Here is a 25,330-nt window from a genome sequence, read left to right as displayed (position 1 = left end):
CAATAAAGAAAAAAAAATTATCGTACGTTGACTCTAACATCGACAACCAAAATAATTAATTTTAGTGTCGATGGGTTTCATTTGGTGAGGAAAGTTTTACTTGGGTGTTCTTTCACCTTCAAATTACCTAAAAAATAAAGTTGAGTTCCAAAATATTTATGGTTTGGAGTTGATTTTACATTTTGATGGGTTTTTGAGGTCATGGATAGGTTCATCAAGGCGTCCAATATGTTTTCTAAGTGTTTTGAGTTAAAAATAAATTTCTAAGATAAGAAAAATATCACTTGATTTTATTTTTATTTTAAAAAAATAGAAGTGGATGATAGGTTATTTACCCCTTAAAAAATAATCAAGTTAGCCCATAGCCTAGGCTCCTATGTGTTTTTAAACCCGAGCGCGTTGGGCCACCTAGGCTAAGTCTGCGTCTTGGGCCTTTTTTCGGTTCATTAATTTGTTTTCGTTTTTTTAGTTTTTTCCCTTCTAATTTCATCGTTCAATTTTTGTTTTTAAATGAATTTATTTGTTGGTTTTTTTTTTAAAAAGAAAAACAACAATTTTTATGATGTTTTTTTTAAAAATATTATTTAATTTAGTGCATGGCATGTTGCTATTGTATTATGAAATTAGTTTGATGTATTTAAACCCCTTAAAAATTAAGAAAAAATCGTTTCATTGTTTTTTTTTGTTATTTTAAGGTCTTTTTTTATTTGACTTAAAAAAATCTCCTTTTGTTATCAATATTTTTTTTAAAAAAATTAGGGCTTTTTTTATTTCAGTCCCACGCAGCACCCTATTTTTTTTAGAAAGAAAAAGGTCTTCAATATAAAAAATGTCTCATGCATCTAGTTCACATATAATTAAATGAAAAATAATTTTAAAAATAAAAAATTGTTAAGTTTCAACAGGATCCATGACTCGATTCGTGGGTTTGGAAAATTTATCCCGATTATCTCGAGTTTTTTTTATCCTTTTTTAAATTTATTATTTTTAAATTTTAGTTTAATCATTCAACTTATTTTTTTCGTATTTTCTATATATATATATATGAAAAAAAATAGTATTCAATATGCGGTGAAACATACATGAATCAAATATCTAGTTTTACCTTCTTTTCCATGTCTCCCATCTCGTTTTAAATTTTAATATAAAGTCTCACGATAACCCTAATTAAATAACTAGTACAAATTATTATTTTTCTGATTCGATAGTAAATATATATTCAAATGAGTTTGCATATTAATTAAGATTAAATCTTTCGTTGAACAATCCTTCACCAATTTTAAAATCGCTATCCTTCCTTTAAATTGATCTTTATACTGGATTGCTGTATTTGAATAAATTCAATAGTTTTTTTAAATACCAACTCCAAATTTTAAATCTATACTTAACCACATCAACCCTCTTAGCAGAAAGGAAGCTCGCACTTTTAAATGGAAGTTGGAAAGTGAAACCAATCGCTCAAGAAGAAACGAGAAATCAAAGGCTGTTACACCCAATTCAGAAATTCACAAACAACCTAGCTCAATGCAGAAATTCACAATAATATAAGCATACCCTTCCATTTACACCATGTCACAATAATATTCTGTCCACACATTATAATGATATATATAGATATCATTCTGCCAATATAAAGGGAAACAAAGGAAAAGAGACTCATTGGTGTTCATGTTTACAAAAAGCAAAGAATTACTAATGCCTTGAGACTCATGCTGCAGTTTTCTATGGAGTCTTGATAGGGAGCTACAAGAATGGATAAAGAAGCTATAGACATCATGATGGTGGTCCATATCCAGGCAAACCATGTTTCCATTGATCTGGATTCAAGGGAGAGGAGCCAGCGGTGGGATTGATGTTGCTGTTTGTGTGTCCTATGGTGGTGCTGGTGCTTGTACTCCACAAAGCAGTATCAGAGACAGTGGGGTTACTATTGCTCATAAAACCATGATGCCAATTTTGTTGCTGATGAGAAGAGGTGGCAGGCCTGCTTGATTGAATCAAGCTCTCTTGATTATGTGGGTAAAAAGAATGTTCAATACTCCTAGTATCTCTATAACCCACATGGTAGAGTTGGCTTTGCTGTTGATTTTGGGACCCAAAAGCAGGAACTGCGTTGAAACCATGCAAAAGACCCAAATTTGAAGTCTCTCCTAAAACACCACCGAGATTGAGAGGTTGATTTAGAGGTTGAAGAGGGAAAGACTGTATTGGTGGCTGGTTGTTATTCAATGACTGAATTGCTTCTAAAGATGTCAAGAATCCACCACCAGGAAAATAAGATGCCATTGTAGACATCCCGGGAGGAGGTGAAACCAAATTCCCTGGTTCTTTGTTCCTCAACGCAGGACTTGAAAGATTACCTGAATTATTAGTGGCCAGGATATTTTGTGGGGTTGCAAAATTATGCTGCAAAAGATGTGGTTGTTGCGGTAGCTGTTGCTGCAACCGCGAGTTCTCGCCAGAACTAGAAGATGATGACGTTTTTGCTCGCTTTCCTTTGCGACAACCACCTCCTACAGGAACATTCCTCAGGGTACCGCCAAGAGTCCAATACCTTCTACAAGTCTTGCAAAAGTACCGAGGCTGAGAAAGGTTGTAATTGTTGTAATAACAAAACTTGGTATTCAGAGACTCGCAGCGAGGGCATTTTTGAGGCTGCTGCGGCTGATGTTGCTGTTGATCATCCCCTTGTGTCGATTTCAATCTCCTCTCTTGATTTGGCTTCACATCTTCACTTCCTCCCTGCATCTCTCCTCGTATCACTCTAAAAATCCAATCTTTTCTGTTTTATTGGTTATCTCGCTAAAATATATTATGTTAGAGAGATGAATTGGGTTGTTTTGGCTTTGTCGGTGCATGCAGGTTTTGAGACAAGGATGTAGAGAAGGTTGGTCTTTCCTCAGATATAGAGAAGCCAGTAATCTGAACGTGTCTGCTTTTGGCTTCTGAGAATCTAATGTTACACGGTGCAAAACCACGGCGATTGTACTTTCCTTGTGCATGCGTATCTGCTATCCATAAACAGCCATAGTCTCTCTCTCTCTCCACAACAGTAATAAATATTGAAGAAGTCACACTAGATTTGAAATCAAGAGCTCAACATCAACCAAACCCCACTCAAATCCTCGAGGATTTTCAACACCCTCTCTTTCTCTAAATAAGATGCATAGAAAGATCACCTGCTTTTTATGTGAGAAACAGAAACGAGTGTACGGGTGTCGACTAAGACGAAGCCCCCAAAGGAGAAGTCTCAATCTGGAACTCAGAATATAGAGAAATTTCAAGAAAAGGATTCTGCTAAGAGTATATATATCCAGTAATGACCATCAAGAAACATCAAACTATATATATAAAATACCATCTGTTTAGGTTTAGTCCCATCTCTCACAAACCAAGAGAGATTTGTTTACATGGCATCAAAATTAAACCCCCAGTTTTACTGCCTCATCGTACCTGAAGTATCCTAGACATAAAACATTAATCCATCGAACAATAACCTCAAGTCACACGCGCAAAATTTATGGTCACTAACATAAGAGAGATCTAGCTGTATCAGCTACAAAGAGATTGTCTGTAGTGTATAGTATGTTAGGAGATGGACCAGTGGTAAGTGGAGAAACGGCGGGCGCGGCCAAAGATGGTGGCTTCGCCTGATCATGAATATTGGGAGGTGGGGGTGTCGGAGTTGATCAGCGGCTCTCTCCCTCTCTCTCTCTTCTTTTTTGACTACTTTTGTTTTTTTTAACAAAACCTTTTGCTTTTTCTCTCATTCCACTTTAGTAAGATAACCATCTCTCTATATTTCTAACAAAAAAAAATCTTTCGGTATTCTATTGTTTATTTTAGTATTTTATTTCCTTCACCTGTTTGTTCTTCTTTTTGTTTTCTCTTACATCACTCTCTTAACTGTTCCACTTGGATGCCCATTCTTGATCAATTGTACGCTCTATTACTTCAAAAGACATGGTTACCCTTCATTTGCTTTTATTATTATTATTTTCTTTAGGTCAAGGTTAGTTTTTTATTTTTTTTACGCCCGAGTGTCCAAATTAATTTATGTGCATCTCGACTAGTTTTCATGGGTTCTAAAATTAACAACTAAGTAAGCTTCTAATGGCCATCAATATTATCAATTATAGGGCTCGAATCTGATATCACATAGAGAACAAACCTCTTGATCATAAACTCTTACCACTGCACACCTACTAAATAATTATTATTATTGTGATAAAAACTTGCCCAACAATTCAAATAGCTAATTCACTAACTTAGAATCTTACTAAAATCAAGTTTGTTGTTTACATATTTTAAAAAAATAATCAAATCTAAAATATCAATTAACAAACTTATTGATATTGTTAACGATTTAATAAAATAAATTTTAATAATATTTTATTTGTTTTTTATCCTAATAAAACATATTTTTAATTCTTTTAAATTTATTTATTAAAAATGAAGTCATTTTAGAAATATTTAACCTCCCTTGAGTTGAGTATGACGAATATGATTATTATTAGAAATTAACTACCTTTTATTTCATGAAATATCTCATTGGATCAGCATAATATAGTACTTAAACCACTTACTATATAAAAATTTTGTTTTTTTATTTTATTATTATTTTCTTTAGGTCAAGGTTAGTTGTTATTATCATTGTGATGAAAATTTGCCCAACAATTCCATTCGCTAATTCACTAACTTGAAATTTTACTTAAATAAAAGTTTATTTTTTACATGTTTTAAAAACTTAATTTAATTTAATTTAATTTAGTTAATCTAAAATATCAACTAACAAACTGATTTACATTGTTAAACTAATCATATTCAACTAACAAACTGATTTACTTAAATGAAATCTAATAAAATAAATCTTAATAATATTTTATTTAATTTTTATCTAAAAAAACATCATTTTAATTCTTTAAAAAAAAATTATTCCAAACAAAGTCATTTTAGAAAAAAATCGAATATGATTATTATTAGAAAGCTACCTTTTATTTCATGAAATATCTCATTGGATCCGCACAACATATTACTTAAACAACTTACTATATAAAGTGGAGTCAAGATCAACTACAAATGAATGGGAAATCCTAAGAAATAAAATCATAATCTCTTAATACATACCAAAAGGTGACTGTTAATTAGAGAGTTGAAGATCGTCGGTCCATGTTGATATATCAAGGTGGGGAGAGGACTTCTTCCCTCGCCAATATAAGCTTGGATTTGCTTAATTAATTAATTTGTCTTATAGAAGAAAGTCTGAACTGGAATTGGTGAGGTGGCACGTGCAACGAGCATGGAACAGGAAGAGGGGTGACGACCATATCTCGAGGGGTTACAACTGCTCCCTATCCAATCAGGACAGGACAAATACTAACTAGTTAGAGCTTCTTCTTGTTCTTGTTCTTGTTCAGTTGTTGTAGTAGTAGGGATAAAGCCACCATGTACTATGATCCAACATCTCCATGCATGATGTATCCTTAAACTGCCAAGAACTTTCCCTCGCCTAAGAAATGGTCCATGATTTTATGATCATGATCGCTTTTAAGGTTCAACGTGCTTTTTGACCACTCTATTGTCCACTTGTTGAATAAACCACTGTATTTTCTGCTTTTTATTATTAGGATAATCTAGAATGAAGCCATTTAATGTTTTTTTTATTGGAAATGTATCAACAGAATTTATATTTAATTTTTTAAAAATATATATATATTTAATATTATCATGTTAAAACAATATGAGAGTATAAAAAGATAATTTTTAAAATTAAAAAAATTTAATTTTATTAAAAATAAAATTTTAACCGCGTTTCCTAACACTATCTTCCGAGGGGATCTTTTTCTGATCTATGTGTAGGCCGGCAAAGATGGGGCACAACTACTATTAGGCTTTCGCATATTCAGTAGTGCAGTGTTGGAGAAAGGGAAAATCATAAGGCCCAAGACCAATCCCAGCTAATATTGGTCCACACACTCATTGGTTCGTTCTATTATAATGTCTTGTACCCTCCTAAAAGCTTAAACCATGAGAGAAATATCTCATAGTTTTAATAATTGACTTTTTTTACAGGAGATATTTACCATACTCAACCATATAATCTTGTGTTAATTAGAGTGGAACCTTTTCTTCCAGGACTTAGCCTGTTTATAGTTATAAAGTTATTTTTTAAAATATTTTTTTATTTAGTTATACATTAAAATAATATATTTTAAAAATTATTTTTGATATAGCATATTAAAATAATCTGAAAATATTAAAAAAAATATATTAATTTAAAATAAAAAAAAATCATTTTTTTTTAAAAGCACAATATATATATATATATATATATATATATATATATATATATATATATATATATGTTTGACACTTTCTATGTCACATGTGTAATACCTTAATATTTATAGCAATAATTTACCTTATCACTGTAATTAATTATTTCTGTGTGCGTGTGTGTACATTTAGAATAAAAAAAAATTCAAATACTTATTTTTTTATGGCCGAAATTGATAAGCTTTGAGTTTAAAGACCGAATCTAAGACTTCAAGTAATCTGAGAGACTAAGGTTATGTTTTTGAGGTACAACTATGCTTTTAAAAGATATTTAATTTTTTTCTTCAAACTAATTTTTTTATATAATTTTGAATTGTTTTGATATTTTGATATTAAAAATAAATTTAAAATAATGTAATGACAAGTTTTTTTTTTTAATTTAGAAAAAGATATGCTGTTGTGTGTGGTTTTTTTTTTTTTTCATATATCAAATGATTAATCAGCTTTAAAAATAAATAAATAAATAAATCATTTTAATATATTTTTTAAAAAATTAAAAATAACTATTATCATAATTTACGATATGGTACAAGTCAGTTTCCTTAATGCATCCAAAAAATTAAGGAATGGCACTGGCCTTGCTACAAAACCGGTGTACATCATTTCACATCCAATAAGTTGGGTTGAGCAAAGCTCATTGTGAGTCCATTTGGTGTGTAGCTTATATCCATGTCAATTCAAGAAAAACAATATAGATTAGTATATAAAAAATTATTTATATTACTTAATTAATTTTTGTGCAAATCAAGCATATATAACTATAATAAGATTTATATATATTTCTACGTAGTATTTTTTTTCAATACAGTTTAGTTTTTTTTCTAAGTTTACTTGGACATCAAGTATTTATACATATTTTACTGTAGAATGGCACAATTAGAATTTTATTTTATTTTTTACTATAGCAAGTAGGTGATAAATTTATAATTTATACTTTATAATTTTTGTTTTTATAAAAAATAAGATTTTTTATATTTTTTCTATCTTTATACTTAATATTTTTATCATTTTACACTTGGTTTATTTATCATTATTTTATTCTTATCTTATTTTTTTATTTTTATTTTCTTTAGATCTTTTGAAAAAAAATATTATTTTTTATTTTTTACATGTCGAATATTTATTACTCTACACTTAACCTATCTATATCATTCTTTTTTTTTTTTTTTTTATCTTATCTTCATTCTTGTGTGATTTGCTTTTTATTTTTTTCTTCACATTTTTTTTTTAAAAAGTTATTATACAAAGACTAAAGAAATGGTGTTTCAAAGCAACAATTGCAACATTATTCTATTTTTCTACTATGTTAAAAATAAGCTTGAAATCTTATATATTTTTATTAAAACATACGATCTTCAGTATATTTTATTCTATGTAAACATCTATTTTTAGATTTACAGTTATATTTTTTTACTCGATGTAAAAACAAAAGTTAATAAAACCTATATATTTTGCATTAGAAAAAGATTATTCAACGTGTAGCTAGACGAATCGAATAAGCATGTTAACACTTTTTTATATATTTATTGGCATAGATAATTCTTAATTTATTTAATTAAATGCACATAGATTTTTTTTATTTATAATTAGAATTTTTATTGTAAAAAAACACATTTAAAAATGATGTATATTTATTTATTTATTCCAAATAAATTATTCAATCTAGGCAAAACACGGGTTAAACAATTAGCTAGCATCCTCTATAGACATGGAAGCACTCTCATTATAATTTTTTGCTATACTACAACACACATATTTTTCCCTATAATTCTTTTCTTTCTTTACTGCTTTATACTTTCTTTACATGCTTTTATTTATTTTTTTTCCTTATCATGCATTTAGATTTTTTCTCTTGGCTTTTTATATCAATCCGCTCAATGTGAAGAAATTATATTGATACCGCTTTCCCACATGCCAAGTCCTAGGTAATAAATCTTTCATCTCCTCAAAAGAAGAAATTATATTGGTAATATATAAAATGACGTTGAAAAATCAACTTGTATTCATCTACGAATCTCTACATATTTATACAAGTTTTTGTTTGTCTTCCATGCATGTCCTTTAAACCTCAAGGGACATGTTTCAGACTCTACAATGACTATGGCGCTATTATTATTACCGATAGATATATTTCGTCGATATTTTATAAAAAGTTTGAAATAATTATTATCCATATCACAATTACTGATGGATATTTTGTCAGTAATTACCAATGAATATATAGACAAAAATATTTCATCGATAAAATTCTCTTTGGAATTTGTTTTTTAATGTGATTTATTGCCTGTAATACTGTTGGTGTTTTTTTTTTAATTACCGATTGAATTGATAACAGAATGAAAAATTACCGATAATTAAAATTCCAACAAATAAATACAGTCAGTGAGCTTATTGGTAAAAATATTATTGATATTTTTCGTGCTTCATACCTATAAATTGAATTTATCGGTAAAACTATTTAATTGTATAGTTGGCGAACATTGTGAGAAACTGAATCGCGAATATGAGAATTATTGTGCCAACAGTTTTCGAAAATTCAATCACTGTTATGATAAACTCATATATATGCGCTTGAGACTACCAGTCATGATCAAGAAATTCTTTATATCTGAAGATTGAAAAACTTGACCACATCTAAGACCATCATTGAGCCAGAAGATTCGGCTAGCTCGAACATGATCAGGCCGAACAATTCTGGCTAGTCTGATCATGATCGGCCACAAGATTTGACACACTCGATCGATGGAAAATTTACCACTAAATACTTGTCATGTTATGCTCTAGTGTTTTCTATTCGCCAAAGTTAATTCTTTTGATACTCTCCCTAACTAAAAATTACTTTTTAAGGATTTATTAGGTGATGAATAATTGGTGCAATTAATTGATTTGTTAAGTCTTTCGGTAAGTTGTATGGTTTTTGGTCGAAGTTGTACCAATTAGCTACGATTAAATTACAAATTAATTATGATTGCATTGAATTGTATTAAATATAATTTGTTGAGTTTTTTTTTTCTTTTCCTACAGTTGGAAAGCTATAGAAATTATCTCTATCAGAAAAACAAAATTATCAGCTCTCAAGTTGCAGATAATATTTTAAAAAAATAAAAGAAAAAATCACAAGTAACATCTCTCTATATGCTACAATGCTACTTCAAAAAAAATCAGGAAGCTACCGAATCAAAAGGCTTAAAAAGAAATAATAATAATAATTTAAAAAAAAAAAACACACGAGAGTTCATCAAATCAATACAGCCGAGATTCATCATCAAAAGAAGAAAAGGACATTTGCACGCTAACGGTGGGAAGCATAATCTCTCATGTTCAGTCACACTTGCACGCTAACACGTGGGCCCAAAATAATGACCTCAAGCATCATAACGAGTGAATAATGGGATAAGAAATTAAATATAAAATGTCACTGAAAAGTTTTTTAAGCTTACTGAAAAGATATGTGGGAAGTTAATTCCTTCGGCTATATAATATGAAAAATAAACTAAAAAATAATTTATTAGAATTAAATTATATATATATAGCATCACCTTCGTATTTGAAAAATGAAAAGTGGTCCCCTGTTTAATCCAAATAATTATAAACGGTATCATCTGTCCCCTCGGTCAATGACAAGGCCTTCAGCGGCAGTAGATAGCCCAGCCAACCTACCGAGGAAATCCTCACTAGGAGTAAAATAGTACAATTATTGTGTTCGAACTTCGAAATGATGCAAATTGCTTTTTTTCTTTTTCTTTTTCTTTTTCTTTTTTTTGGTTCGGAGCAGTACGATGTTGTTAATATCAAAGTAGCAAAAATTAACTAAATTATGGGCCACATAAAACCCAATTACGATTGTAATTAAACTAACTTATTTTTATCACCGTCAAGAACACAACCAAATGCTCTAGTACACCTCACTCCCTCGGTATTCTTCTTCTTCTTCTTCACATCGTCATCAATTCTCTCCAGCAGCAGCTCACCTCTTGTACTCCACAACATCTTCATCGATCTTCTCCCTCCTATAATCATCATCATCGTGATGATCATCTTTCCCCACCAAAGTCTCTTTAATCTTCTGTGTAGTTTCCTTCGCAGCATCCAAAGCTCCCTTCACTGTCTGTTTCGCCTTCTCTCCCACACTCTCCACCGTCTCAGCTATCTTATGAGTCCCGTCCTTTGCCTTCTCCCCTGCCGCTCCCGCGTAGTCTTTTGCCTTCTCTTTCACATCACGTGCAGTATCCGCCACTCTCTCTGTCCCGTCTTTAGCATTCTCTTTTGCAACATATGCATAATCTTTCGCTCCTTCTTTCGTTCTCTCAACCGTCTCCGCTGCCTTGTATGTCCCTTCCTTAACCTTCTCAGCGGCAGACTGCGCCGTGCCTTTGGCACTCTCCTTTGTCTCGTGTGCATACCCTTTCGCCTTCTCCTTCATCTCCTCTGCATTTCCTTTTACCTTCTCTTTCATTTCCTTAGAGCGTTCTTTCGCCTTCTCGGCACGCTCTTTGGTTCTGTCAATTGTTTCATTTGCAGTTTCTTTCGCTCTCTCAGAAACTCCTGACGCTCGGTCTTCATCCTCCTCCGCTGCATACCGTCCCTGAAAACCAAAAAACCACCAATTATTTCAACAATGAATAACATCCAGTACATGCCCATATATATTATGGTTAATTTCTTGAAAGAACTTTTGTACCTCGTTATATTTGGAGGCAAAGGTAGTGAAGCAGACCCGTGAGACTTTAGGCGTGGAGTTGGGGAAGAGAGAAGGGGGCTGAGGGATCAATGCTTTTGAGAGATTGAGCATAGCGTTTTTGGCAATGATAATGGCTGCCATAGTTAGGATGGTAACTGAAATCTTCTTTGTTTTTGCCTTGTGATGATCCTTTTGGTTGCGTTTGTGCAGGTTATATGGTGCAAGAAGAGAAGGTGGCGGTTTGCTCGAAGGACACGATGGCCTAGTTCTTGCCACGCGGAGGACATTTGATATAACCTCGTCGGTGGATGGTTTACTAGCTAACACTTGTTCCCTCCCCGAGTTTTTTTTTCTCTTTCGAAACGAAAGTTAACAAAAATTATACGACGCGGTATTTTCGATGCAGCAGTGGATATAGATTATCATAAATTATTACAGTGAGATTATCTTTTTATTTTTTTAATAAAAAAAATAAATTTTAGTTTTCGGGTAGGTAGTCTTTTAACAGGGACTTCTAAGGCGTTGTTGATTTTAAAGGGATAAAATATTCTTCACGTAAAACCGTAAAATAGTTATTAGCATAAAATGGAAGGGTTTCTTTATCATTTTTTTTTCAAGCTCAGTGTAATTACTTAATGCTATTGAAACCAATATATATATATATATATATATATATATATAAGTAATTGTTTGAAAGTGTATTTATAATTATTTTTTAAAGTATTTTTTATTTTAAAATCAATCGAAATGATATATTTTTATTTTTAAAAAATTATTTTTAAAATAAGTTAGCTCACGTTTCCAACCGTTTTCTAAGACCCAACCTCTATGTTGTTAGAACCGCCAAGTTAGGATGCTTCTAATGAAGTGGTGCGTTCATTGTGGTTCATGACAGTTGAGCGACGATTGAGTTTTTTTTTTTTTTTTTTTCTCTCATGTCTTTAGGATTCATGTTGGTCAAGCAAACAATGAAAATCCGCCTCCCATTTTATTTTTATTATAGTTATGGTTATCATTCTTTTAATTAATTTTTGATTGTTTTAAATATTTTTTTATTGATTTTTTTTATTTTATTTTTTAAAATTTAATTTAATTTAGTTTTTATATCAGATTTGATCTTTATTTTTTCAATTGTTATTTTTCTTTTTAATTTCATCCCTTAAAATTTAATTTAATTTTTTTTATATCAGATTTGATCCTTATTTTTTCAATTGTTATTTTTCTTTTTAATTTCATCCCTTAAAATTTAATTTAATTTGTTTTTTATATCAGATTTGGTCCTCATTCTCTTCAATTTTATTTTTTCTATCATTTTCTTAATTGACTTTCATTTATCAATTTCAGCCCTCATCATTTTTATTTATATATATTTTTATGTTGAATTTGGTCCTCATTCTTTCAATTGTTCTTTTCTTTTCTTTTCATCTCTTTTTTTCACTTAAATTTTTTTTTTCAATATTTTATTGGTTTTGAGTTTGGATTATGATTTTTTTTAATACAGTAATTCCGATTTTATAATCCAAGTTATAAGTGTCAGGCATTAATTACCTAAATTGATATATTTTTTTTTTTACATTAATTTTTTTTTTAATTTCATTTTACAACTTTGAGTTATTTGAAGGTTGAGCTCTTTTTAGCCTTACTACTCAAGGTGCCAGTTTACCCTGCTAATTTTGAAGAGTCAGAACAACGCCGTAATAAAAAGCGTTGGATAACCCGTATATTCATTTTCTTTTGCTAAGAAAAAAAAAAGGGTTTGCTATAAAAAACCGTGTTGAATAATCCATTACATTCTTTTTTATTTTTCTATAAGCAGCAGAGCACGGGTCATGGCTAGTGATACTATATTTTGCTTCGTGTGGGCTCAACTCAAATCATCCACTAGAAAGTCCATATCACGGAGCACAAACCCTTGACACAAGGCTTGATATACAATGACTAGCTCTTTATCTATGTCCATATGATAATAAAGTGTGATAATAATATATTATGATTATATATTATATATTTAATATTGTGATATCTTGTGTTTTTTAAAGTAATTTTTATTTGAAAATTCATTAATTTGATGCATTTTAATTTTTTTTGATATTTTTAATGTGTTGATATAAAAAAATAAAAAAATTATTTTGATATATTTTCAATTAAAAAACACTTTTAACTCTGCATCTCAATACCAAACATGTGTGTTTGGTAATACGGTTTAAAATGCTTTTCAAAATACTTTTCATCTAAAAAGACATGATGTGTTTTTAGATGTTTTTTTATGGTTTTGATGTGATTGTTGCTACCCAATTTTTGACCCATGTTTTTTATATATTTTCAAAAAATCCAAAAATAGAGAAAAACAAAGAAAATCCAAAAAAAATGTTTTTTAATATATTTTCGTCATTTTAGCATTTTCAACGTCGTCTAAAAAGAATTTAATTTTTCAAAGGATTTTCAAACGCATTCGACTTTTCACGCGTCGTTTTTAAAATCATTGATTTTCCTCATCGAGTCGACGTTGATATTGCTTGTTTTCAAAAAATACAAAAAAAACAAGAAAAATCAAATTTTACAAAAAAAGAAAGTTAAGGAACCAATTTTGAAAACTTGGCAATATTTTTTGCCTATAAATACTGGTTTCCAACACTTACAAGGGGGGGATAATTTTGTAAAGAGGAGAGAAACACAAAAAACCCTAAACTTATCTCTACCCAAAGGCAGCCGCCGGAGCCCCCCAGCCCCTTTGATTTTTTATTTTCTACTCCTTCTCCAGCCGAAACCAGAGAAACAAAGCCACCCCTGGCCGTTGATTTTTACTCAGCCGGCAACAAACCGACAATCTCCTCTCTTTCAAAACCAAACCGGAGCAGCCAATCTGTTTCCCCAAGCCACAAATCTGCCCTCTCTCACCTGAAAAAGACCAACGGCCACAGACCCATCAACGCCGAACCCCCTCCCTCAGCCAATCGCAGATCTGCTCTCCTCCATTCTGCCCCAGCGGCGGCAGCAGCGGCGCCGTCCTTCTCCTCTCAGCCGACCCGTCGGTCTCCTTCACCTGGCCGACACCACAGATCTGCCCGTCTTCTGCATCCCGCAGCAAAGACGACCCCGCAGCCGGTCCTCCACCACGCACGGCAGCAACAAGTAGCTCCAGCACCACCGAGAGCACGACCTTCCACCGCTCACAGAAACCAACCAACCACCATCAGCACCGCCATCGATCCCCCCGCAACTGAAGAACCCAGCGGCGACGCCCCCTTTCTCAGTCTTTCCTCTTCACTGCCGCCTGAAACAGAGAAGGAGAAGCCAGATCGGACAAGAAGAAGCAAAAAGAAAACCGAAGCAGATTTGAAGGAGAAGAGAGGCAGATCGGGAAAACAAAAGAAATAAAACAAAAATAAAATCGACTGCTTTGTTGCGTTTCTTTCAGTGTTTGTGCAGGTCACCGCCGGCGAGAAAGAAGGGAGGAACACGTTTTCAGACCCCTGCTGCTGGATTTTTACGGCGGCGCGTGGAGCAGACGCGCCGCCAGTGGCGTGGCGCGTGGAGCAGACGCGCCGCCACTGTTTTCAGCCCCAGAATCATGTGAACACTGTTCCCGTGGCTGCACTGCCCCTGATTCTATTTTTTAGGGGTTTATTTTGTAATTTTAATGGAATTTTTTGTTTAGTTGTTTTAAATTTGTAATTTGTAATGTGATGTACAAAAAAAAAAAAAAAAAGAGTGATAAATAACAACAAAAAAAAAAAGAGAAATGTTTGTGTGTGCTTGTATGGTTGTTTTTTTATTTTAAAAATCAAAAAGGACAAAAAGAATTATTTGTTAATTTAAATATGGTTAAATATCTCAAGGACAAATAAAATCAAGTTGTATTTTCCATGAAAATATGAGGACAAGTTTCTACATATATTCGGGGATTTAATAACTGATTTATTCAAGCCTAAGAATTTAATTAATATTTTAAATTTTCAAATCACATCAGAACACGAAGCAGCTTATCTCAGGTAGGGTGTGTTAGGGGTGCTAATACCTTCCCTAACCACAACCAGTCCCTTACCCATGATCTCTGACAAGACCAGTACATCAGGTTTCCTAGTAGCCCTCAATAAATTACTAGGTGGCGACTCCCACGAACGAATTCAAAGCAAACGCAACAACGAGAAAAATCGCCAGCCGATGCCGCGCGCCTGATTTTTTTTTTGGGGTGCGACAGAATGGCGACTCCACTGGGGAAGGTATTGTTTTCAACTTTATCGGACTAAGCTTTGTGTTTTGATGTGTTTAAGTTTTTTTTGTACTTTGTTTTATTTTATTTGTGTTTTATGCATGCATTGTATATAATTCTTTCATGCATCACAAGTTTTAATTTTTGTTAAGCACACACCTGCTTTAAGTTAGGTGGGGGACTAGCAGCTTACCTTATGACTTGAGTCAAGGTTGAAGTTTGTGTAAACCCCAACTCTTCGTTGAGTGCTTAGACTGGTAATAGTTGGACACGTGCCAACCAATTACCTGCTGGGCCCCTATATTGCCTTTACGAGGGCAATCACTGGGACAACAAGAGACCCCTTTTAGAGACCAGGTAGCAAACCTACCCTGTCTCACGTAAAATGAATAGAACCTGCCTGTAGGATGTATGCTCTGTAAATATTTGTTTTGCATCCGAGCAAACCCTTCTTGAAGCATTGGCCGTCACTCCGAAAATTTTCATTGGAGAGTTTGGGCAAAAATCATGATTCTTGTTCCATCATACAAGAGTTACGACCATATTGTCACCCCTCGAAGGGTGAGTTCGTCATATAGATTACATATTCATACATTTATCATGCATATACCGGGTTGAAAAGTAGGTTCCCCCGCACAAGCTGTGCTGCACGTGATTGAAGAAAGATGATGAAAGTGAAGAAATGTGTCAGATAGAGGCTCATTATCAGATTAAGGTTGAGAGCATCGAAGGTGAAGTAGCTGGACTCAGATCTGCTCGAACAAGTGTTGAGCATCAAATGGAAAGAGAATGTCTGCATAGTCTTCTATAGGAACACTGCTTGTTCACATCCAATTGAAGCTATATCTCTCATTTTCAGTCATGAACAAACAACAACGCCTTCAGTCATCAACTAATGACAACTCTGATTCTTGTCCAGTTGCACTGTTAAGTGTTCATCGCCTCCACATCATTTAATGAAACCAAACGACTACTAGCCTCCTGTACATGGTGCATTAGCTTGCTTTGAAGTTACCCCCGATTATGAGCTCAATTCCAGTTCAGCAGCACAAGATGGTCTGAAAAACCATGATCAGACATTGCACTTCTACGTGGTAGAGCTCTCTCTGTAGAGATGTATTTGAGGATCTGCCAATGGGAAATGCAAAAGGGAATGTATTAATTTCATATGCTTTGAAATTTTTTCCCACCAGTGGCACCAGCAAAGCATTGTAGTAGGCAGAAGAGTCAGACCTGGTTTGAAAAACATGGAGCAGACATCAAACTTCAACGTTGCAGAGATCTCTCGGCAGGAATCTATTTGTGGATCTGTAAGTGGGAAGTCCAAGAAGGAATATAGTAGTTTCAAATCATCTATGATTTTCCTCCAACAGTGTCAGTATTAAAATGCAAAAGTAGAGAGAAGAGACATGCCTAGACTGAAAAACATGAAGAATACTGAAACTTCAACAGAGCAGGACTTCCTCTATAGGTGTTTGTTTGCTGCACCGTTCGAGAGAAATCGAAGAAGAAATAATGGAGATTCAGATTCATCAGTTGCTCTTCCAATAGTGACAATAAGTGATTCCACACGTCGGTACTGGCGATAATACAAGTTTCTGGGCGCTGCCAAGGTTACCAAGCTGTTGGAAAGTTTTCTAACAATCCGCAACCAACCACAACAACATTGGAAGATTGAAATGATGTTGTGAGGATTTGCCGAAGAATTGAACAAGCTATGAAGAGAGAAAAGATTGATGGTTCTGTCAAGGATTCTAGAACAATGATGAGAGGTGAATCAAGAGATGACTTCGACGGTGTGAACCCTTAATTGTGGGGTATAGCCAGGTCTCACGGTAGCATCAATTGCTCAAATGTATTTGCCAAGATGGGACATTCCTCTGCCGTTTAAGTTTGTCGACCAGCATCTGCCAGATTCCAGAATTTTGCTTGACTCTGACAAATCCCATGCAACCACCAATTTCTAGTTGGTATAATCCAGAAAAGAGATGTGATGTCATGGTGGGGTCCTTAACCATTTCAAGTGAACAGTTTCAAGAATTGCAAGAATTGAGTCTGAAAGTTGGTGAGCAAGAGACAAGTGGAGTCGGTGAAGAAGGGTGTCATTGGCTATATTGTTCCCCGAACATCATCAAAATGACATGTGATCGAAAGTGTTTGGCAAAACACAGATATTGCCAGAAAAGCTGATTCAAAAATGGTGATGGACTGTCAATCATATTGTTATGGAATTCTGCATTTTGTTTTGGGATCACATCTCATCCTTCAACGAAACATGCCTTGCTTTTGTCTTTTTGTTGTTTTGAAATCAACAGATGTTTAACATTTTATTCTGATAAAATATTTTGATCAAACTCCAACATGCGATAAAGGTTAATCAATCCGGAAGATTAAAAGTGTTTTGATTACAGAAATGACTCGATGCTTGAAAGCAACATGAGGTGACTAAACAATTTTGAACTCATACCTCCTGAAACTGAACCACACATCATATAGCTAAGTTTTAACAGTATGCATAATGACATGTAGTGGATTCGGTAGTTATGGACTCGTGAATCATGATTCTTACAAGTCCCAATCATTACACTGGATGAGATCAAAATTTATCGGTTCTAACCGACCTTGCTTGAAATGAGAAAAGGCCATCTTTGATATTCCCTTCACTTTCTAAAGATTATATCCCTTGTAGTCCCATTTTGAGCTTGATAAAATATCTTTTCATGAAAACCCTGACTAGGATCACACCCCACACTGGGGGCAAATGATAGATATGTTGGAGACACTGATATGATTAATGGATAAAGGGGAAGGCTTAGAACAAAAGTGCAATGATTGAGAGAGAGCTAAAAGTAGACACATAGACTGGGGGCATATAAGAAAGTTTTGAGGAAGGCTATGAAAAAAAAAAAGAGAATGAAAAAAGGAAGTTGAATTTGCCTTCACTTAAATATATGTCAAAGATAAAGGAAGGAGAATGTTATCAAGTCTATAAAGAGAAAAAGAAATTTCAATCAAGGAAAGGCACGACAAAAGTCAACACCAGAAAAAGACTAAGTTATAAACGTGACTTTTGGTATCCATTATAAAGCCTCTGATGTTATCAGATGATTAAGGTTGGTTATTCATCATGGAAACATGGATTTTGATTATGACTTATGTTAAGAAAAGACTGATCTTTGAGGTTAACAAGGTTATATGGCATTTCCTCTACCAAGACAACAATAGAAAAGAGTTGATGAATAGTTGATGTTGATCCTAGGTCTTTGAAACCCTCAAACACCTTTTGAGCCTTTGAAATTCTTTTCTTTCATAGCCATGAACCATAGCCTGCATTACGTGCTTTTAAAAGCCCTTTTTAATCAAGTAAGCAATTTGAACCGATAAATGGCGCTCTCAAAACTTGAAGAGTTTTTCCATAAGGGTCGTGACTTCATGAATTAAGCTACTGGTTATTATGCATGCTGATAAAACAAGTGCTAAGAAAAGAAATAACCTTTCCTGATAAAGCCTAAGTGTTGACTTGGGTGCCTTGCTTTTGAAATTCACTCAAAGGTCACCTCATCACAGACCATCAAAAGATGTACCCAAAATCAGAGTTTAAAGTGGATAGAAAGAACCATGGAAAAAAAACCATTTTAATCTTACAACGGGTCATTTCTGTTTTCAAAATACAAGATAATCAAAGGACTGTATTGAATAGTGTGTTGGGTCTTTGACCAAAGAAGTTTGAATTTCAAAAGAAAAAATAATAATTTCAAAAACAGATATCTCTCTGATTTCATTTCAACAATTAGACTTGGGTAAACATGACCTTTGAAGTATGAGATTTGATTCCAGAACAAGAAAGATTATCAAACACAGAAGAACATCGATTGAGTATGCAAAATCATTGATAGAAATGGCAGTGAAGTCCTCGACACTCCTTGAAAAGTTGAGCAACTGGGGGCAATACAGTAGACCTTGAAAAGGAAAAACAAACAGTGCTCAGATCAGCTATGAGGCAATGATTAAATGATGAAACAGTGAACTAAAGACAATGATGTTCAAAGACAGATAATCAATGAACGAGCACATTCAGATCATATTGGGGGCAATGTCATTCCAAAATGGCCCATGCTCTAGTGAACCCTGTCGGCAATGGAGAAACAAGGATGTACTTGAAGGACACTTTCATATCATCATTTTTTGAAACATGGCTCGCGATCGATGAGGAATACACAGATGAATGTAATTGAATGGCGAAAATATACATCCCACCAAGACTGACTGTGGAACAATGCTTCACTTGAAGGACAATATCATATTGTCATCCTTTGAAACATGTTTATCGAAAGATGTTATCACACAACTGCATTGAATGAATGTCGGAAAGGCACCCACCTCGAAGACTGACTGTGGGACAACTTGTTTTGAAGCCAGATGAGCGCTTCACCGCATAAGTATGAGTTATAAAAGCAACATCATTGATGAGGCTGAGACATTTCTTTTCACAATCTGATTAGAAGAGTTGAAAGGAGTCTATGAGAAGAGCACTGAGCATACAACCATGAGCCTTTTTACTGCAAGTTATGAGATGCATGTCTGGACGACTGGATAATTTCCAAGAAGGCTGATGATAACATGACTTGAAGAGTACTGTTTCAACTAGAGTCAAGTTCATGACTGATTAACAATCTTGATTGGGTATTGGCATGATGCACACAATCAATCAGAGGATAATTCTCAGAAGAAGCCAGGAGAGAAAATCCTTTATGATGAATCAAGCAGTACCACACTTGGGGGCATTGTTAAGCTTGATGAGAGATGCGAGCAGTAATTGTCGAAGACAGCCCGGGATGGGCATTGCATTTACAGCTGAGTGGATGGGCAGTACATGAATGAGTCAATGCCTCGGAAGAACAAAGAAAGCTTTGGATATAAACAAGGGCACCCTATGATGATGGAGCATCAAGGAGGGGGGGACCTATATTTCAAATCAGGTAAGGATGCATGCATATCATCTAACCTAAAAAAAAAAAAAAATTTTGCATATATTTTTGAATTGTTACAGGAAAATCCTTAAGGAGGTCCAGCAAGATGGTGGAAAAAGAAAGAAGCATGGTGGTGATGATAATAAAGAATCGGTTTTGATCATGGAATAAAAGGACGATGGGATGAACCCTACCATTAGGAAAATCCCAAAGAAATGAAAAGATCAACCTTGCAATCGGGAAGCCTCGAGTTTTCAACCCTTGCAGTCAGGAAACACCGAGTTTTCAAATCCTATGATCGGGACTTATCAGGAAGCACCAAGTTTTCCAGCCCTTCTTCTGTCATCCCCTCAGGACTTCGCCAGGTAAGTCCTATTTTTCACACTTGTCATATCACATTTTTTCCATCTGGGTAGGTCGCCCATCATAATAAGACCGTTCATCATATTTTTTCCATCCGGGTAGGTCACCCATGACAATGAGACCGCAATTTTCCACATTTTTTCCATCTGGGTAGGTCACCCATTACAATGAGACCGCATTTCATATTCTTTCTATTTGGGTAGGTTGCCCATCACAACGAGACCACTTCATCATATTTTTTCCATCTGGGTAGGTCACCCATTACAATGAGACCACACTTCATATTTTTTCCATTTTTTTTGGGTAGGTCGCCCATTACAATGAGACCACACTTCACATTCTTTTTATCTGGGTAGGTCACCCATTACAATGAGACCACACTTCATATTTTTTCCACGTGGGTAGGTCACCCATTACAATGAGACCGCACTTCACAGCATTTTTCTAGGGTTCGTCACCCGTACAATGAGACCAGCATTTTTTTAGGGTTCGTCACCCGTACAATGAGACCACCATCTTTCTAGGGTTCGTCACCCGTACAATGAGACCACCAGAATGAGGTCGCCAGATGGGATCTCATGTAGCTTTGGTTAAAGGGAATCGCCAGATGGGATTTCAGGTTAACCGAGTTACACAGTTTAGTTCCAGTTGAATGAGGTCGCCAGATGGGATCTCATGTAGCTTTGGTTAAAGGGAATCGCCAGACGGGATTTCAGGTTAACCGAGTTACGCAATATTTTCGTTCCAGTTGAATGAGGTCGCCAGATGGGATCTCAGGTAAACCCAATGTGTGGGCAGGTCGCCCGTGAAAATAGACTATTGGGAGAGTGTGGGTCGGTCGCCCGTGAAAATAGACTAGGGTGAGTATGTGTGGGCAGGTCGCCCAAGATAATGAAATCATTTTCCTTTTGTTTTCTTTACAAAGCTTACTATGCAAAATTTTGAGGATTTTCGCTTCGTAAGCATTGTAAAGAGGGGGCATCTGTTGCTACCCAATTTTTGACCCATGTTTTTTATATATTTTAAAAAAATCCAAAAATAGAGAAAAACAAAGAAAATCCAAAAAAAATGTTTTTAAATATATTTTCGTCATTTTAGCATTTTCAACGTCGTCTAAAAAGAATTTAATTTTTCAAAGGATTTTCAAACGTGTTCGACTTTTCACGCGTCGTTTTTAAAATCATTGATTTTCCTCATCGAGTCGACGTTGATATTGCTTGTTTTCAAAAAATACAAAAAAAACAAGAAAAATCAAATTTTACAAAAAAAGAAAGTTAAGGAACCAATTTTGAAAACTTGGCAATATTTTTTGCCTATAAATACTGGTTTCCAACACTTACAAGGGGGGACAATTTTGTAAAGAGGGGAGAAACACAAAAAACCCTAAACTTATCTCTACCCAAAGGCAGCCGCCGGAGCCCCCCAGCCCCTTTGATTTTTTATTTTCTACTCCTTCTCCAGCCGAAACCAGAGAAACAAAGCCACCCCTGGCCGTTGATTTTTACTCAGCCGGCAACAAACCGACAATCTCCTCTCTTTCAAAACCAAACCGGAGCAGCCAATCTGTTTCCCCAAGCCACAAATCTGCCCTCTCTCACCTGAAAAAGACCAACAGCCACAGACCCATCAACGCCGAACCCCCTCCCTCAGCCAATCGCAGATCTGCTCTCCTCCATTCTGCCCCAGCGGCGGCAGCAGCGGCGCCGTCCTTCTCCTCTCAGCCGACCCGTCGGTCTCCTTCACCTGGCCGACACCACAGATCTGCCCGTCTTCTGCATCCCGCAGCAAAGACGACCCCGCAGCCGGTCCTCCACCACGCACGGCTGCAACAAGTAGCTCCAGCACCACCGAGAGCACGACCTTCCACCGCTCACAGAAACCAACCGACCACCATCAGCACCGCCATCGATCCCCCCGCAACTGAAGAACCCAGCGGCGACGCCCCTTTCTCAGTCTTTCCTCTTCACTGCCGCCTGAAACAGAGAAGGAGAAGCCAGATCGGACAAGAAGAAGCAAAAAGAAAACCGAAGCAGATTTGAAGGAGAAGAGAGGCAGATCGGGAAAACAAAAGAAATAAAACAAAAATAAAATCGACTGCTTTGTTGCGTTTCTTTCAGTGTTTGTGCAGGTCACCGCCGGCGAGAAAGAAGGGAGGAACACGTTTTCAGACCCCTGCTGCTGGATTTTTACGGCGGCGCGTCAACCCACGCGCCGCCAGTGGCGTGGCGCGTGGAGCAGACGCGCCGCCACTGTTTTCAGCCCCAGAATCATGCGAACACTGTTCCCGTGGCTGCACTGCCCCTGATTCTATTTTTTAGGGGTTTATTTTGTAATTTTAATGGAATTTTTTGTTTAGTTGTTTTAAATTTGTAATTTGTAATGTGATGCACAAAAAGAAAAAAAAAAAAGAGTGATAAATAACAACAAAAAAAAAAGAGAAATGTTTGTGTGTGCTTGTATGGTTGTTTTTTTATTTTAAAAATCAAAAAGGACAAAAAGAATTATTTGTTAATTTAAATATGGTTAAATATCTCAAGGACAAATAAAATCAAGTTGTATTTTCCATGAAAATATGAGGACAAGTTTCTACATATATTCGGGGATTTAATAACTGATTTATTCAAGCCTAAGAATTTAATTAATATTTTAAATTTTCAAATCACATCAGAACACGAAGCAGCTTATCTCAGGTAGGGTGTGTTAGGGGTGCTAATACATTCCCTAACCACAACCAGTCCCTTACCCATGATCTCTGACAAGACCAGTACATCAGGTTTCCTAGTAGCCCTCAATAAATTACTAGGTGGCGACTCCCACGAACGAATTCAAAGCAAACGCAACAACGAGAAAAATCGCCAGCCGATGCCGCGCGCCTAATTTTTTTTTGGGGTGCGACAGTGATAATGTTAAAACTTAAAAAACATTAAAAAAATATTATTTTAATGCATTTAAAAAATTATCAAAAAGTAACTTGCACTACATTACTAAACATTAATAAATAACATACATTTTTATTAATTTTATAAAATAGCTAAATTGTGGATCCAACTTTCAATAAAATGTTTCTTTTACTATTCATGTCATTAATTTTATAAAATAACATAATAAGATTTTTATTAAGTTAGCCTTCGTTTGTTTGTTAGTGTACTGTAGGAGTACAATATAGGAAGATTTTCAACTATAAAAGTAAAAGTGGACATTGATAATACAAGCCAAAAATATAATCTATCCAATAGCATTTCAGATAAAAATTTATAATTTTTATTTGTGTTAGCACTAGAACCAAAAACCAATAAAATATAAAGCACAAATCATAGTTATGACTCGGTCTATAATTCAATCCAAAATTCAAGTTATGGATTGAGTTGCTCAATGTTGTTACCAATTTTTAGGAACACATAAACAAAAAATTAAAAAAAAACAAAAAACAAAAGATTAAAAAATATTGGAAGAAGATAAAAAAACTATACCAGTGAGAAAAATATATCAAAACACATAGGAAATTATTGAAAACTAGATAGAGAAAATCAAAATGTACAAGATTGAAAAATATAATAGTATATTTTCAACTAATGAAAGTCCTATTGGCAAAAAATATTCAATTTAAGAAGGAAAACTTTAAAATTGGATATTTAAGGACTCAATTAGAATTATTCAAAGTTTAATTGAATTTATTGAGGGCTTAATTGCAAGAAAAAATAGTTTTTGAAGTTAATTTAGGTTTTAATTTTTAGGAATTAAAGTTTAAAGGTTGAATTGCAATTTTTAAGAGTTGGCTTGGTCAAATCAGGGGCTTAATAACATAAATATTAAAGTTTAATGGACAATTAAGTATTTGATTGAAAAATCTAAAACCAAAGGCCAAACTGAAAAGGATGTGTGAATGTAGAAGCTGAAATTGATCAAATCAGGGGCTAAGTTGAAGAAATTAGAAGTTTGTTGGTCAATTGAGGGTTAAAATGCACAAATTCATAATAAATGACTAAAATGAAAATAACGATCAACTTTAGGGCTAGCAATTGAGTTTGAAAAAAGTCAATTTGCTTGAAATTAAAAGTTGGGAGGCGATTATTGGTGTAATTAAAAGAAATTGAAAAAACAAGAACTCAATTGAAATTTATCAATTCCAAATTAAAACCCTAAACAATGTGTCGTTTAGACTTAATAAAGAGAAGGTGAGTAACATGTTGTTTGTCACCTAAGCATTCTTGTTTCGACAATTTTAGTTGATCAAGTTGACAACTTCAAACGAATAAATGTTGAGCTATATACTTTTAGATTTGCTCAATTTGGATCCAAATAAAAGGTGCGCACCCTTTTTATCCATTTTAGGTGGTCTCAAGCGACGATAACATCAAAATTGCTCCATTAAAGCATTGAAAGTAAACAACTCAGTCAACCATGAGAGTGCAATCATCATGCAAAAATCAACATTCTTTTTATGTGTTCACATATAAAGCCTTCTCAATGACTTCTTATCGAGGATTTACAACACCTCCCTCAAGATCATGAGGTTAGAGGATTCAAAACCTCCAAAAATCTTAGCAAAACTCTATAAATACTCCCCTAATATTAGTGGAAAAGGGAGAGAGAAAGAGAAAAGATAAAAAAAGAAAAGAAAAGGAAGAGAAATATCAATAATAAATATAAGTGTAGAAGTTCAAAAGCCTAAACAAAAATTTTCTTAAGTTCTGCAAGCTTGTGAGAGGCAAAATTTTTCAAATCAAAGCCAAGAGAGAGTAGTCGTTCTAGGCATATCTTGTTGAT

General features: G+C 34.3%; 2 protein-coding genes across 2 annotated transcripts; both read right to left on the bottom strand.

Moving 5' to 3' along the window:
- Nucleotides 1–1,533: 1,533 nt before the first annotated feature.
- LOC118031361 (uncharacterized) lies at nt 1,534–3,780 on the bottom strand. Its single transcript, XM_035035741.2, has one exon. It carries the CDS (start codon nt 2,746–2,748, stop codon nt 1,774–1,776), a length of 975 nt encoding a protein of 324 aa, XP_034891632.1. The 5' UTR covers nt 2,749–3,780; the 3' UTR covers nt 1,534–1,773.
- Nucleotides 3,781–10,217: 6,437 nt separating this feature from the next.
- Nucleotides 10,218–11,576, bottom strand: LOC118031360 (uncharacterized). Its single transcript, XM_035035740.2, has 2 exons — nt 11,018–11,576; nt 10,218–10,921 (listed from the first exon to the last, which is right to left on the bottom strand). Exons 1-2 carry the CDS (start codon nt 11,156–11,158, stop codon nt 10,304–10,306), a joined length of 759 nt encoding a protein of 252 aa, XP_034891631.1. The 5' UTR covers nt 11,159–11,576; the 3' UTR covers nt 10,218–10,303.
- Between the last annotated feature and the right edge of the window lie 13,754 nt (nt 11,577–25,330).

This window comes from Populus alba, chromosome 11 (assembly GCF_005239225.2).
Source record: "Populus alba chromosome 11, ASM523922v2, whole genome shotgun sequence".
Lineage (NCBI taxonomy): Eukaryota > Viridiplantae > Streptophyta > Magnoliopsida > Malpighiales > Salicaceae > Populus > Populus alba.
The sequence above is the reverse complement of the archived record's forward strand: the minus strand, read 5'-3'. Positions and strand labels throughout refer to the sequence as shown.